The sequence below is a fragment of the Desmodus rotundus genome, chromosome X (assembly GCF_022682495.2).
Source record: "Desmodus rotundus isolate HL8 chromosome X, HLdesRot8A.1, whole genome shotgun sequence".
Lineage (NCBI taxonomy): Eukaryota > Metazoa > Chordata > Mammalia > Chiroptera > Phyllostomidae > Desmodus > Desmodus rotundus.
In genome coordinates this window covers 80,476,036-80,489,868 of record NC_071400.1, presented here as the reverse complement: position 1 = coordinate 80,489,868, position 13,833 = coordinate 80,476,036, and the positions used below count along the sequence as shown (strand labels likewise).

The window sequence follows — 13,833 nt, the reverse complement described above, 5'->3', positions numbered from 1 at the left end:
ATCCTTTATTTTTTCACTGCTTTCTTTTTCAATTGTACGTGACATCCAATATTATTTTATATTCATTCCAATTGTACAGCATAATAGTCAGCCATTTATATAACTTACAGTGATCCCCCTGATCAAATCTAATATCCACCCGGCACCACGCATAGTTACTATAGCATTCCCTATGCTGTACTTCACATCGCTGTGACTATTTTGTAACTATGGATTTGTACTTAATCCCTTCACCTTTTTCACCCGACCCTCCAGCCACCCTATTCCCATCTGGCAACTATCAGCCCGTTCTCTTATTTAGGAGTACGTTTCTATTTTGTTTGTTTGTTCCTCAGATTCCACATATAAGTGAAATCATATGGTATGTCTTTCTCTAAGTTATTTCACTTAGCATAACACCCTCTGGGTCCATCCATATTACTGTCTGACTTACTTTTCAAACCATTTGCTGTATGCTTTCTACAGTAACAAATTAAAATAAGCAATTAGGAAGAAAAAATAATTGCAACTTAAACTGACAGCAACTTACTTGCATCATTTGAGTCTATTTCTAATCAATCATCATTTGGTTTTTCCCACAAACATAGGCTCTGGTTTGCTTTGAATGACACTACAGTGGGGTTTGTATCTTAACCTAATACTGTTAATTTCCTACATATGAAGATAAAATTTAGCCTTAAATAGATATAGAGCCACAAACATCCTAACCTTTTGCAAGGCAATTTGTCAACCCTGAATGCTCTATGTGAAGTGTGTGCCTTTGTTCTATATAGCTTAGTCGCTCAATTACCGAAATCAGGACACCTCATGACATTCCTAAGTACACCAATGACAATCACCTTGGAACAGAAAGTTCAACCATATTTTTTCTTACATAAATTATATGAACATCTGTCAAAGACAAAAAGAAGAGGGAGATGATTCATGAAAGGGCATTATCAACCGTGAGAAACCTCTTGAAAAGTAACTGTGTTTTGCATAAAAAAGTAATTACAGATGATTCATTCAACATGACAGGATAGAATATATAAATGAAGATATTTTGCCAGAGAAAGAGTGGGGCAGGAACAGACAGAGAGGGGCAATCTGGGTACGTTTACTGTGTTACTTACAAACATATAGAGAAATCATGAAATAGAATATGAACAAATGTAGTGTATGAATACGGTTGCAGGATGGAAGTCGTCCACTTGCAAAGAAAATGTTAAAGAGCCAACAAGGATCGCAGAACCTGATCCCCTGCCATTTCTGCTCCTCTGCAAATGTGTACAAGATGGGTATGTTCAGGCCCTTCCTGGGAGCATGTGGCTGCATAAATGAGGGCTGACTTATAACGCACAATGAATGTCTCCACCCCTTCTCATCGGGTTGTACTGAAGCTGTGGAATATTTTTCTTTGTGTTATACTTATGAAAAACTAGGTGTTACCATTGCTTAACATGCCCACTGAGTAGGAGCCTGCGTGCTTTGGAAAATCAGTTGCTGAGTCTGTCACCTGGAAACTCAAGTCCAGATGGGGTTAATTAAACCCAGCTGGAGCAAGACTCCTGGCGAAGATGCTTATTTAGAGAGCCGTTGCTCTCTGATTGAGCTTTACCATGAAAATTGGTATTGGGGACTTTTCGAGAAGTAAGACCGGCGGAGGGAAATGGTAGACTCATCAAGAAAAGAAAGATGATCAAAATCAAGGACGATACAGTCCAGTGGTATTTCAAACACAGTTAATAAGGCAATGTATTTGACCTTGGGGATTGGGCTGGGTAAAAGAGATGGATAATAGGAAAACCAAAGTAGATATTCCTTACAGTAAATGTATTATACAGATAACATATACATCTACATATTACATATACTATATATGAATGCATTATGTGTGTATTTCCCATGTTGTTTTGCTTTTTCTTGAACTGTGATTAATTCATTTACTGAGCTTTACACAAGAAAATGCAAACAAGTATTTTGTTATCTCAGAAAATGTAACATTGTATGAATAGAGTTAAGGACATTTGGTTCACTAAATGACACTGAATTTTTTCTCTAATACATCATCCGTATCAATTGCTTTGATGTTCCAGACCAATTGTTTCTTTTAATATTCTGAGCACTGAGTCATTGAATTAATTGTGGTCTGCTCTTTGCCTTGACTGCTAAGATGCTCAAAGCCTCTTCCAACCCTGAAATAAAAAATATATATATATATATACCGGGCCTTTTGGTATCTGCTATCTAAGTGTGCATGTGACAAGCCAAATGTTTTTTTTTCTAATTATTAATGTGATGATGGTAATTACTTTTACTACAGCTACTCACATGGGATATGGAGCCAGTTTGAGCTCTATAAACTCATACTAACACAGTATTTGTATACAGAGACCAACTGCATTCTTAGGAATGTTAAAAAAAAACAACCCTGATTTTCTGGAAAAGTCCCAATTTCAAATACGTTGATCCCCGCCTCCACCATATCCACATTCCTGCTCCAGCCACGCTAACACAGTATTTCAACAACTAAATGATATATCACATGAAAAACAGGATAAGTATTCTTTCAGTGCGTTCCAGTGAATGGTTAAATCAATAGGGTCAACACACATAACGCGTTGCAGAGTGGGAAATGATCTGGAACCACACTGGAGGAAAAATATCAGTCTCTAAACCAATGCTTATGAAAATTATTCAATGTCTCTGCAGTCTCCTTACCTGTGGCTGTGGATGAGAGCATTCAAAGCCAGACCATCAGACCAGCTGGTGGTGAAGTTAATGACATTAACCTGTGGATAATTACGAGTTGATTGTCGGACCCAGCTCAGGAGAATCTTTTCACTGTTGGTTTGTTGCAATCCAGCCATGATATTTTTCATTACATTTTTGACCTGTGTGTGGAAAGAAATTGTCATCAGGAAATGCATTCCCTGAACAAGAACCACACAAACTTATATTTGAATGCCCTCATTATCAGAAATAAATATTAAGAATTTAGGGTCAATGAGTAATAAGAAATAATAGAGTCTACCAGGACTGAGTCCATTCTAATTAGGAGCCTCTTCTGATTGGTTGGTATCTGTGATATACCACTGATTGGATATGCCACTGAATCGCCAGTCCTGATTCATTTCTGGATTCTGCCATATTAAGCTGCTAATTTTATATTTTTTGGAATTGATCATCTTCTAATTTCCAATGGATATGCTAGAGAGGAGAGTATACAAAGTATCAGACATGTTAACCAGAAACTTAAGCTATATTAGTGGTTTTAGGACAAGAAGAATAGCACAGTAGTTAAAGGAATGCACTTACGTTTTTAAAAAACTAGGATCAAATTTTGCCTTTCCTAGTAATGAATTATGTCCAATGGGCAACTTAACGATTTTAGCACTGTTTAACTGTACATACAAGGCTGTTGTAAGAATCACAGGACAAACTGTAGTAAGATAAAACCCCCAGGTTTATAATATCACTTAAAATAATGCCAATTATGTTTACTGACCGAAGTGGGGGGGGGGAAGAAGATAGAAATGACTTCGCCCATTTAAAATAACAGAAAAATGAACAAAAGAAGAGAAAGGAATATGTATCCCTAGAAGCTGTGGATGTGTCACCTTGGTTTTTGCTTTGTGGTAGTCAGTCTGGTTTAATCCGTTATGGCTTTTTTTTTTTTTTTCCTCAGCGTAAAAGATTCACGTACTAGAATAGAAAGGTTTCAAAATGCCCAAAGCATGGGTCCACAACACTGTATTATTTATGAGGCCTGTCAGGCCACAGGAAATGTCATTTCAGAAGCTGCTTTTGTATTAAAAAATAAATAAATAAAGGGAAAATCCCATTGGAGATACATGCACAGCATAGGTCTTTAGGTGAACACAGAAGGCCCGTCTCACCTCTCAGGAGGTTGGTCACAAGACCTGCTCTGGAAACACACTGCCCAGAGCCCGAGGACCTCTCACCTCCTGGGGGGGCGGAGGAGGGGGGGCCACGGAAAATGACAGTTAGGCTGGGCCTGCCTAGCTGCCCTGGACACTGTCACCGTTATTGCATGATTTGGTACCCTGGACCGTTTGGACCTGGTAAGCAAGTCTAGGAGCTTTCCCATGAAACAGTCTTACACGCAGAACCGGCATGTGACCGACAAACTTGGTTTCCAAGGATGTGAGGTGCCAGTTGGTGGGACCGAGACCCACTCTCTCCTAGACTGTAAGGCAAAGGTCAGTCTTCTCCCTGCCTCGAGAACGAAGAGGGAACTGGTATTTCCCAAACAAAAGAACCCTGGGAGGATCATTCTCGACAAAGCGTCTGGCACAAACAGCGGCAACAAGTGCAGACAAACTACCACTGGGGCCCTGAGGTGGTTTCTGACTTACTGGTCCCCCCTCCCACCTACCCTCCACCCCTGCAGGTTCCATCTGCTCTGTCCCCTGGTGCTCGTTTCGGGCAGAGGTTACGGGGTTTAAGGTCTGTGGGGCAGATACGCAGAGATGGCGCAAAACATGCCAGATGAGCTCACGTGCAGAGCGGTTAGATAGTGCCAGGCCACGGGGTGCTGTCTTGTGCGCTGGGCTCAGCAACAACGTCACTTGGGGTCTGTCAGGAGGCCCGTTCCTTCAGCAACAATGGCTGCTGCTCCGTGACAAGTCTTGGCCTCCCTCCCAACACAGGTGGTCACTGGGACACAAAGTGCAGGACTGCGACCCCTTGTGGCTCAATACCGCCAGGCCCGATTCTTCCCTTCCACTTTGTCAGCTAGGGTCTCGCCTGCGGAGTTCTCTTGGAGGAATTTGGCCACGTCCTTCAATCAGGTAGAAGTCAATTGCAAACAGCTGGCGGCAAAGAAGCCCAACACCCCGGCTGCCTTGGAAGCCCAGTCCCAGGATTTTATGCGATGGAGATGACGAAGTAGATGAGGGACAGTGCAGGATGAGCGAGCACACGCCCCTCCAGGTGTCGTTGAGGAGCACGGCGTTGGCAAGGAGAAAGTAGAGGGCCCGCTGCAACTCCACGGAGGGAGTCAGAGGAGGAAGGTGGCTGCTGAGCACAGAGCACGTTCTACCAGCAGAGGGCGTGATGCAAGACAAGACCCGGTGCTGGGGGGCGGGGCGGGGTGTTGGGGGCGGGACCAGCCAGCCACAGGTCAAAAATCTGGGGGACGCAGGGTGGCGCAGAGGCCCCAGGGCCCCAGGCTTTGTCTTGTTCCTTCTTCCCTGCTCCTTGCCCCCCACTCCCCACCAGAAGGGAAGTGGAAACCCAGACTCTGCGAAAGGAGATAAAGGCCAGACTCTTGGATGTAATTTCTGTTGTTTTCTGAACCATTTCATCTAGGCTTTGTGCAATGCAAATGCCATTCAGCAGGTTGTTGTATTTCAAAGCTCATTCTTCTTACTAATCTGATGCTGAAATCCATTCTAAACATATTTTTTCTAGGTTCCAAGAATGCAGTGACACCTCATTATAGAACAAACTGTCTACATATTCTATTACGGGAATGATTACTAGGCTACTTCTTTGTATAAGACAGGCTCCTTATTACATACTCGAAGGAATTATATAAGTAAATGTGATTAGGTCTTACGACCAAAGGCTTTCTTTTTGGTTAGCATAAGGTCTATACACCACCACTGTTTGATCAGATGATGAATATTTATTGTGTATTCTAACTATGACATTTTATTCTGCTGCTTCTTCCATGTAGAAGTTAACAAATACCCCTGGGGAAAATACATATTTTAACATCCCCAATGTTCATCACTTTTTAATGAAAAGATTCAGTGCAAATTTCAGGATAGACTATTAAATATAACTTCAAAATACTTGAAAAGGATTTGAGATGATGTTTTGCAAACGTGGTAATGATGGGAAATCTTTGCGTGTATTTGTCACCATCCCTAGATAGCTAAATCTATTAGTTAGGGGAGGATTATCCAGTTTTCTTAATTCCTTCCTGACCTGCTTAATCGTCAGTTACTCAGTGAAAAAAAAAATAGGTCAAACAGTTATAAAAGATAGAATTTTTCTCATCATTTTCTAAAGTTAAAAAGTAAAGCCCGGGCTGTTGTGGCTCAGTGGATTGCGCACTAGCCTGCAAACCAAAGGGTGGCCAGTTCTATTCCCAGACAGGGCACATGCTTGGGTTGTGGTCCAGATCCCCAGTACGGGGCACGCAAGAGGCAACCACACACTGATGTTTCTCTCCCTTCCTTCGCCTCTGTCTAAGGACAAATAAAATCTTTTTTTTAAAAAGTACACAACCTCCATATACAGGGATTGCCAGATATATTCTTTGTGTCCTGTGCTGAACCTGGGTCAGAACCAGCAGATACTGGCTCAGTGGTGGTGATGGATTTGCACTAATCTGGTAAGCCTCTCCTGATGAATGGGCCTTATTTGTGAAATGCTTAGCCAGACTGCCCTCTATGTGCATAAAGTTAAAGGACAAGCCAGTATTCAATCCAAAACTCCTTTTGCATCATTATGTCACTAATTCAGCTATCAGCCTCAGCAAGGTTTTGCTTCTACTTGGGTGCTAATGTTCCTGAGGAAAAAAATATAAAGGGCAATAGGAAATAATCAGGTCTTCTTTTCCTGCACAAAAGACAGTTACCAAGAAATCTTTATTAAGGATCAACCTTCGGTCAGATAGTGAGCTGGTCCTAAGGTGAATCTTTCAGAGGAAATATTGTGTCGGCCAAAAAGTTCATTGTGTTTTTTCTGTATGATGGCTCTACTAGCACCTAGTTGCCTTTAACTCCATTCAAAATAGTCTTGTTAGATTGTATTGTGACAGCTGTCATATCCGCGTGCATTTAAAGAAACACTTATCAAAATTGGTGAATTTTTGTGCAGCCATTTTAGTTTTGAAGATGGAAGGAGGTACATAACATTTTTCAGTGTATTGTGCTTTATTATTTCAAGAAAGGTAAAAATGCAACTGAAACACAAATATTTGTGCAGTGTATGGACAAGGTGCTGTGACTTATCGAACATGTCAAAAGTGGTTTGTGAAGTTTCTTGGTACTACTGACATTTTGGCCTAATAATTCTTTGCTGTGGGGCTGTCTGATGCATTGGAAGGCGTTTAGCAGCAGCCCTGGCCTCTACCCACTGGAAGTCAATAGCGGCAGATAGCCGACATACTCAAAATACCCAAATCAAAGTTATTGGTAAAAATGAAAAAAATGTGTCTTATTTTATGGAAAAAAACATAACAGACTTTTTGGCCAACCCAATATTTCCCACACTCAGGGCTTACTGTCCCTAAAAGAGAATCAATTTAAACAAATGTGTGAGTGCCTACAGCTATACATCTGTTTTTAAAAGGAAAATACTGAAATGTCTCTGAGCAGTGATTTCAAAAAGTTAACCTGGAGGGAGGTGGGCGAGGAAGAGGTGATGGGCACAGAGAGGCACCACCAAGGCCCTCCTTCAAGGGAGGGGCTTGTTGCTCCAGTTGTTACCACACAACCTGCAGCTGTCAGTCCCCTCAGGGACTAGCTCACTGGCAGAATCACCTCACCTATGGCCACGCCCTTCCTAAGACAAGCCACATCCAGTGATCGATGAAAGGAAATGGTCTGAAGACTCAGCCATTTCAGCCCCATTCAGGACGACTCTAAAGGCTCATTCTGGCTCCAAATTCCCCATGGGGTTGAATAAGGCTGTTGTAGGGTGTGCATCTTGGTCTCACTCCAGTCACTCTGTCCCTTCTACAGATGTTGGTCCTGAAGGCGTGCCTTAATTAACATCCTGCCTGCCTAACTCAAAGTCTGCTTTCCAGAATCCATCCTGGGACGCAAAGGAGTTGCAGCAGAGGGACAGAGATAGTTTTCTCCAAGGAAAGCATCATGTGTGTGAGAGGCCTGCAAAAGACCAGAGCGAGAACCGTCTGGTGCAGAAGGCGCTAGGTATAGGCAGGCAGGAGTACACAGCAAGGGCTTTCAGCAGTGTGAAAAGCGTCTTTCTCTTGTATGTTGTACAAATAATATGCGGGAGGATCCCCCCCAAAATGGAATTTACTTATACAAAATTATGTATTTATGCTTACATGTTTAAACTCCAGTCACCTTGAAAGGACTCGCCATTTGATGCAGTACACCTATCAAGACGTTTTTCTGCTGCTCAAAACAGTTTTTGAACTTGTCAATTTTGATGCTTGTAGTACTGCTGTTTTTTGTTTCACCTCTTCCACATCAGCAAAATGTTTCTCCTTGAGGACTTTGTTCATCCGAGGACACACACAAAAAGTCACTCAGGGCGAGATTGGGTGAATAGGGAGGGTGGGGCACAGGGGTCATGCCGTGTTTTTGATCAAAAACTGCTGAACAGTCAGTGTGGTGTGGGTAGATGCCCTCGTGAATCACCCATCATGAAATGGGCAAACGCCTTGAAAGAGTCTTCAGAAAGATTCACTGAAGCCGAACGCAGCCTCTCACCACAACGCCAGCTGGTGCACTGGTACAGATGGGTTCCTAGAACACTCACCTAGCTAGGGAAGCCTGTACCACAAGGGGGTCACCCTCCAGAATGTAATTCTGGGATTTGGGGGGTTCCCCTTTGTAAATCATTAACATTCCAATGTGAAATAGCCCCAGAATTCAGTGTTTCCTTTGAGCTAGCCAGCAAAGATGGGCCCTGACCTCTGCTAGCACACCGCTGTTAGCAGGGAATGTTTTTATCTCCAGCTGGTTACCAGAAACAAGCTGAACACCCTAAAAGGATGGTTTACACTTAAAAAGAAGGAAGAAAATGATGCCAAACACATGTTATCTACTTCACACTTTTGTTCAAAGCTGCTCGCTCTTCAATATAGGCATTGTTTTCCAGGCTGACAGTTTTAAGTGAAAACTGGAAAAACAATGACAGGGGAAACACGGTTGGCATTTCTGAGTTTTCACAAGTTCAGAAAGAAGTCCTCCACAGTACTATTAATAACATAGTATGAGGCACCAGAACCTAAGATATACACATCTTTCCAACTTTTAATGCCATTCTTAATCTGATAAATCTGCAAAGTCCATTAAGTTGACCAGAGTGTCCTTTAATCTTTGCTGAGATTCAAGGGCTTCTTTGACTATGTAATAGGAAGGCAAATATGTACTCTTGGTGAAAGACGATATCTTTTGTGATTCTTTGGGTTATGATAAGAAGTACTGAGCAGGAGGAATGTTTTTTAAGTATATTTAGTAGTTTTAGGAGAGCAGGGCAGTGTGACAGAGGAGAGGGATAAGATAAGGAGGCAGAGGCTGGGAAGAGTCTGAGTCCTTGCAGTGACAAAAACACAGTGACTCAAGGACAGAAATGGAAAACAACAGAGAGGTCTCAGCGCAGGAAAGACGGTAAAGTCACTCCTGGTGTTCCTGGGTGCGAAAGCCCCTCCGCATGCTCATGATAAAAAATGAGCAGGTTCACAAGCAAATGAAGAAAATATCAAACAACCTTGCAGTGAGCTGGGATGGAGTTGGAAAGGGTTTTAAGGAGATAAACAAAGGTGAGAACATATGAAAGACAGTTTTGATGATAAATACAATTCACATCTCTTTTGGGGGTCCTGTTCAGGCCTGCGTTCTCCTGCTGGCTTTGTCACGGCCAACATCTGTGCAGCACAAAGTGTTTTCTTTTCTTTTTTTAGAGACAGAGGGGAAGGGAGGGAGAAAGAGAGGGAGAGGAACAATGTGTGGTTGCCTCTCACATGCCCCCTACTGGGGACTTGGCCCGCAACCCAGGCATGTGCCCTCACTGGGAATTGAACCAGTGACCCTTTGGTTTGCAAGCTGGCACTCAACCCACTGAGCTACACCAGCTACAGCCACAGAGTGTTTTCTTGCAAGGTGGTTTCCCTCCAGGAACCATTTGTTACCAGGCCAGAAGATAAATAAAACAATTGATAGTCCTTTAGAAACTTCTGGTAGCAATTTTAGAAAAGTCTGTTTAAGTCTGTTGAATTTCACGATACATAAAAACAGCCTTCAGTTTTGTATGTCTTTTTATTTCTTTTCTGTAACACTTCAGTTTTATTGTAATTTACATACCATATAAAAGGGGGAGGGGAGCTGTTCTTTTCTCAAGGTGCATCTTGAGATGCACTGAGCAACAGAAGTGAGCCAGTTGGTTGGGGAGCCCTATGTTGCTTTGTTGGTTCTATTTGCTACCATCGCGGTATGAAAAAGGCCCAGAACCGAATCTTGGCCTCATTTGAGGCTTGTATGAGCTCTTGTCTATTGTCAGCCACTGTGGTTTGTTGTCTCTCACTTCCCATATTGCTGCGAAACAGGATTGAGCCTGTTCAGAGTGTTTAGAATAGAAAGATATGGGGATGGGGATCCACTGGGAGAACAGTATGGTCTACATGCTGTCTGACTCTGTGCAGGACCAATCTACAATTCAAATTAAAAGTCAACCCCACTAAAAAAAAATAGTGACACCTGCTATAATAGGGAAGAACTCAAAGATTAAATTCAAAGGAAAAAGCCAGATATATTCAAGAGAACACATGTTATGTGATTCCACTGATATGAAATATCCAAAAAGGCAGACATACAGAGACTGGAAATGCATTAATGGTTGCCTAAGGCTGGGGATGTGGGTGGGAGGGTGTTGGTAGTGACTGTAAATGGACATGAGATTTATTTTCTGGGTGGTGGTGGTGTGCTAAAATCAGATTGCTGTGATGCCTGCACAACTCTGTAAATATCCTAAAGTCTTCTATGAATTGGAGAGGGCAAGGGAACTGTTCCATCCTCATAAAACTTTGAGAAGCCACTCTGACTGGTGTGGCTCAGTGGATTGAGTGCTGGCCTATGAACCAAAGGGTCGCTGGTTCGATTCCCAGTCAGAGCACATGCCTGCGTTGTGGGCCAGGTCCCCATAGGGGGCGTGCGAGATGCAATCACACATTGATGTTCCTCTCTTCTTTCTCCCTCCCTTCCCCTCTCTCTAAAAAGGAATCCATAAAATATTTAAAAACAAAAGTTTGAGAAGCCTTTGGGCACCACAACTAACCCAGTCTGGTAGACTTTTAATTTGACACTCAGAAAGGGTATATTTATAATACATAAATTACATCTCAAAACAAGCTGTCTTATGAAAGAGGAATCTCTGCTAGTCAAAAAAAGGAGGCATCTTAGTTATCCTCCAAGTTCTTAAAATATGAGTGGAAAACTCTAAGCAATCAAAGTTATGCATATGATACACCTCTAATGAAAATGGCGCACTGTACTATGTGCTTTACAGATGTTCTCTCATTTAAGCCTGACAAGAAATACACACGTTCATTTGTATTTTTTCTCTCTTGACCGTGAGGGAGTTATGGCCTGTAAAGGGTGGCATTATACCCAATGTCACTAACACGGTAAATGGAAGAGTGGAATTTAAGCTCATGATGGTCTGACTGAAGAAATGTGTATTTTATCGACTAAACCAAGTGACCTTTTATCTGTTTTGCAGAGGTCCAAAAAACATAGGCATGCAATTGGAAAGAATGCCATTTCCAAATCAGATTATGTAGTCAGTTTGCACATATAACACCTATACTCATAAAGACAATCACATCTCACTAATCTTTTATTAGCATTAATTTATATTGAGAATACATGAGATTCACAAAGTCTCATTCATTTGGTAGTGGTTAAAAGGAAAAATATCTTTCATTTTATAAAACTATGTAGACTCACTTAAAGGTAAGTAAGAGAAGACACATATAATATTTGAAAATTACTTTTCTCACCCTGTTGATGAGACTTACCTTTTTCGCCCCATCTCTCCCCAGTGAAATAAAATTTAGAAAAATATCCCTGCACATGTGCTAGAACCTGTTTTATAATCTGCGGCTCTTGCTCATCCCAAATGACCTTAGTTGTACTCATTTCAAAGGTAGCACTACGGAGATCGGCTTTGTATTGTATTTGTATATCTTATACATGTTTGCTTTGAGGTCAAGGGCAAAAACGAAAGCAAGAATCAGCCCTGGCTGGTGTGGCTCAGTGGAATGAGCACTGGCCTGCAAACCAAAGAGTTGCTGGTTCGATTCCCAATCAGGTCCCATGCCTGGGTTGCAGGCCAGGTCCCTGGTAGGGGGCATGTGACAGGTAACCACATATTAATGTTTCTCTCCTTCTCTTTCTCCCTCCCTTCCCCTCTAAGAATGAATAAATAAAATCTTAAAAAAAAAAAAGAATCAGCAACATGTTACCCAAAAAGGAAATATTCATCAGGATTCTTACCTGCCAGTGGAGGATTATATTCCAAATCAAACCAAGAGTCAGTTTGTGATTTCCATCTACTATGTCACTGCTTCCAATATTCACTAAATCAACCTGTTAAAGATAAAGGGAAAACATTTGAAGAAAGGAGGAAAAATGTCTATTTAGAAAGAACACAAAATGTGAAGATAATTGCATTAGCTATTTTCAGAGCCTAAGCAGCATTACTGCTTTTGAAAAATAATCCAAAAATGAAACAAAATGCATTTGGAAATGCACTGTCTGTAATAAACCAGTGCCCCAAACACATTTACAAAGAGATGGGAAATGAATGTACTTTTATTAGTATATCAATAGATTACTGCAGATTAAAGAGGCTAATCAGAGTATCTCAAAATAAAATATACAACAATGATAACACATAAAAAGTGCCTAAAATTGAGATGTGCTTCCTAATATATAATTGAAGCAAAAAAAGAAATTTCATCAGTCCTTTTATCTCACTCAGAGGAATGCTATTATAATTATGGGTGACTATATTTGACTAAAATGCCCTTGCATTCGGAACACATATTAGAATTCTACTAAATAACGGAGCTAATGGCCAGTTCCGTTTCCTCCATTCAGGACTGGGATTGGGAATCAAAATCGGGAAGGGCTTCATTTTTCAAGGCAAACCCTATCTCCTGCCCATACCCTTTAACATTTTTAGTAACCACTGGTGAAATGAAAATTATAACCACAATGAGCTAGCATTACACACTTATCATAATGGCTAAAACTGAAAAATCGTGAGAACGTCAGATGATGACAGGCAGAAATATCAATAGTACAGCTACTCTGGAAACCGTCTGGCAATTTCTTATGAAACGGAGCATGTGGTTGTCATACAATCCAACAATTGGACTCTTGGGCATTTATCGCAAAGCAACAAAAACGGATGTTCATACAAAACCCTATACGGAAGCGTTCATACCAGCTTTATTTGTAACAGCCAAAACTGGGAGCAATCCAGATGCCCTTCAAGGGGGAATGGTTAAGCAAACTGTGGTATAGCCATACCATGCAATAGTACTTTGTAACAAAAAGGAAGGAACTGTTCATACACATAGCAACTTGGGTGAGTCTCATGGAAAGTACGCTGACTGAAAAACAAAGACAGTCTCAAAGGGTTACATAGAGTATGATTCTCTACATGTAACCGCTTGGAAATAACAAAATTAGAGAACGGGAGAACAGAGCTGCAGTTGCCAGAGGTTAGGGAGTGAGGTGAGTGGGGTGGGTGGCTATGTTTATAGGGCAGCGAGACAGCAGGAGGCATCCTAGTGGTGATGGATGTGTTGTGTACGTATGTGGATGAAACACAAATGTACATATGTGAAAATGTATAGAACTAAAAACGTACGTGCATACACACACAAGGTCAAGCAACACTGGAAAAATATGAATGCTTTTGGTGCACTGTATCCGTGTCGATGTCCATGGTAATACGCTTTAGTTTCATAGTATGCTGCCATCGAGGTGAAGCTGGGGGAAGGGTACACAGGCTCTCTCTGTATTATTGCTTACGACTGCGTGTGAATTTACAGTGATCTCAAAATGAAAAGGTTGACGAAAAACTAAGCACCCAGGCATACTTTAAAAGGAG

The 13,833-nt window shown here is 41.6% G+C and overlaps 1 protein-coding gene across 3 annotated transcripts in view; it reads right to left on the bottom strand.

Annotated features, from left to right (window-relative positions):
- The window catches only part of DMD (dystrophin), a 1,965,474-nt gene that overhangs the window by 1,477,647 nt on the left and 473,994 nt on the right, over positions 1 to 13,833 (bottom strand). For all 3 annotated transcript variants that reach the window (XM_053917632.1, XM_053917633.2, XM_053917631.1), the window contains exons 5-6: positions 12,207 to 12,299; positions 2,701 to 2,873 (exon numbers count right to left, since the gene is read on the bottom strand). In XM_053917632.1, coding sequence (XP_053773607.1) covers positions 2,701 to 2,873; positions 12,207 to 12,299 — 266 coding nt within the window. The remainder of the gene's footprint in view (positions 1 to 2,700; positions 2,874 to 12,206; positions 12,300 to 13,833) is intronic.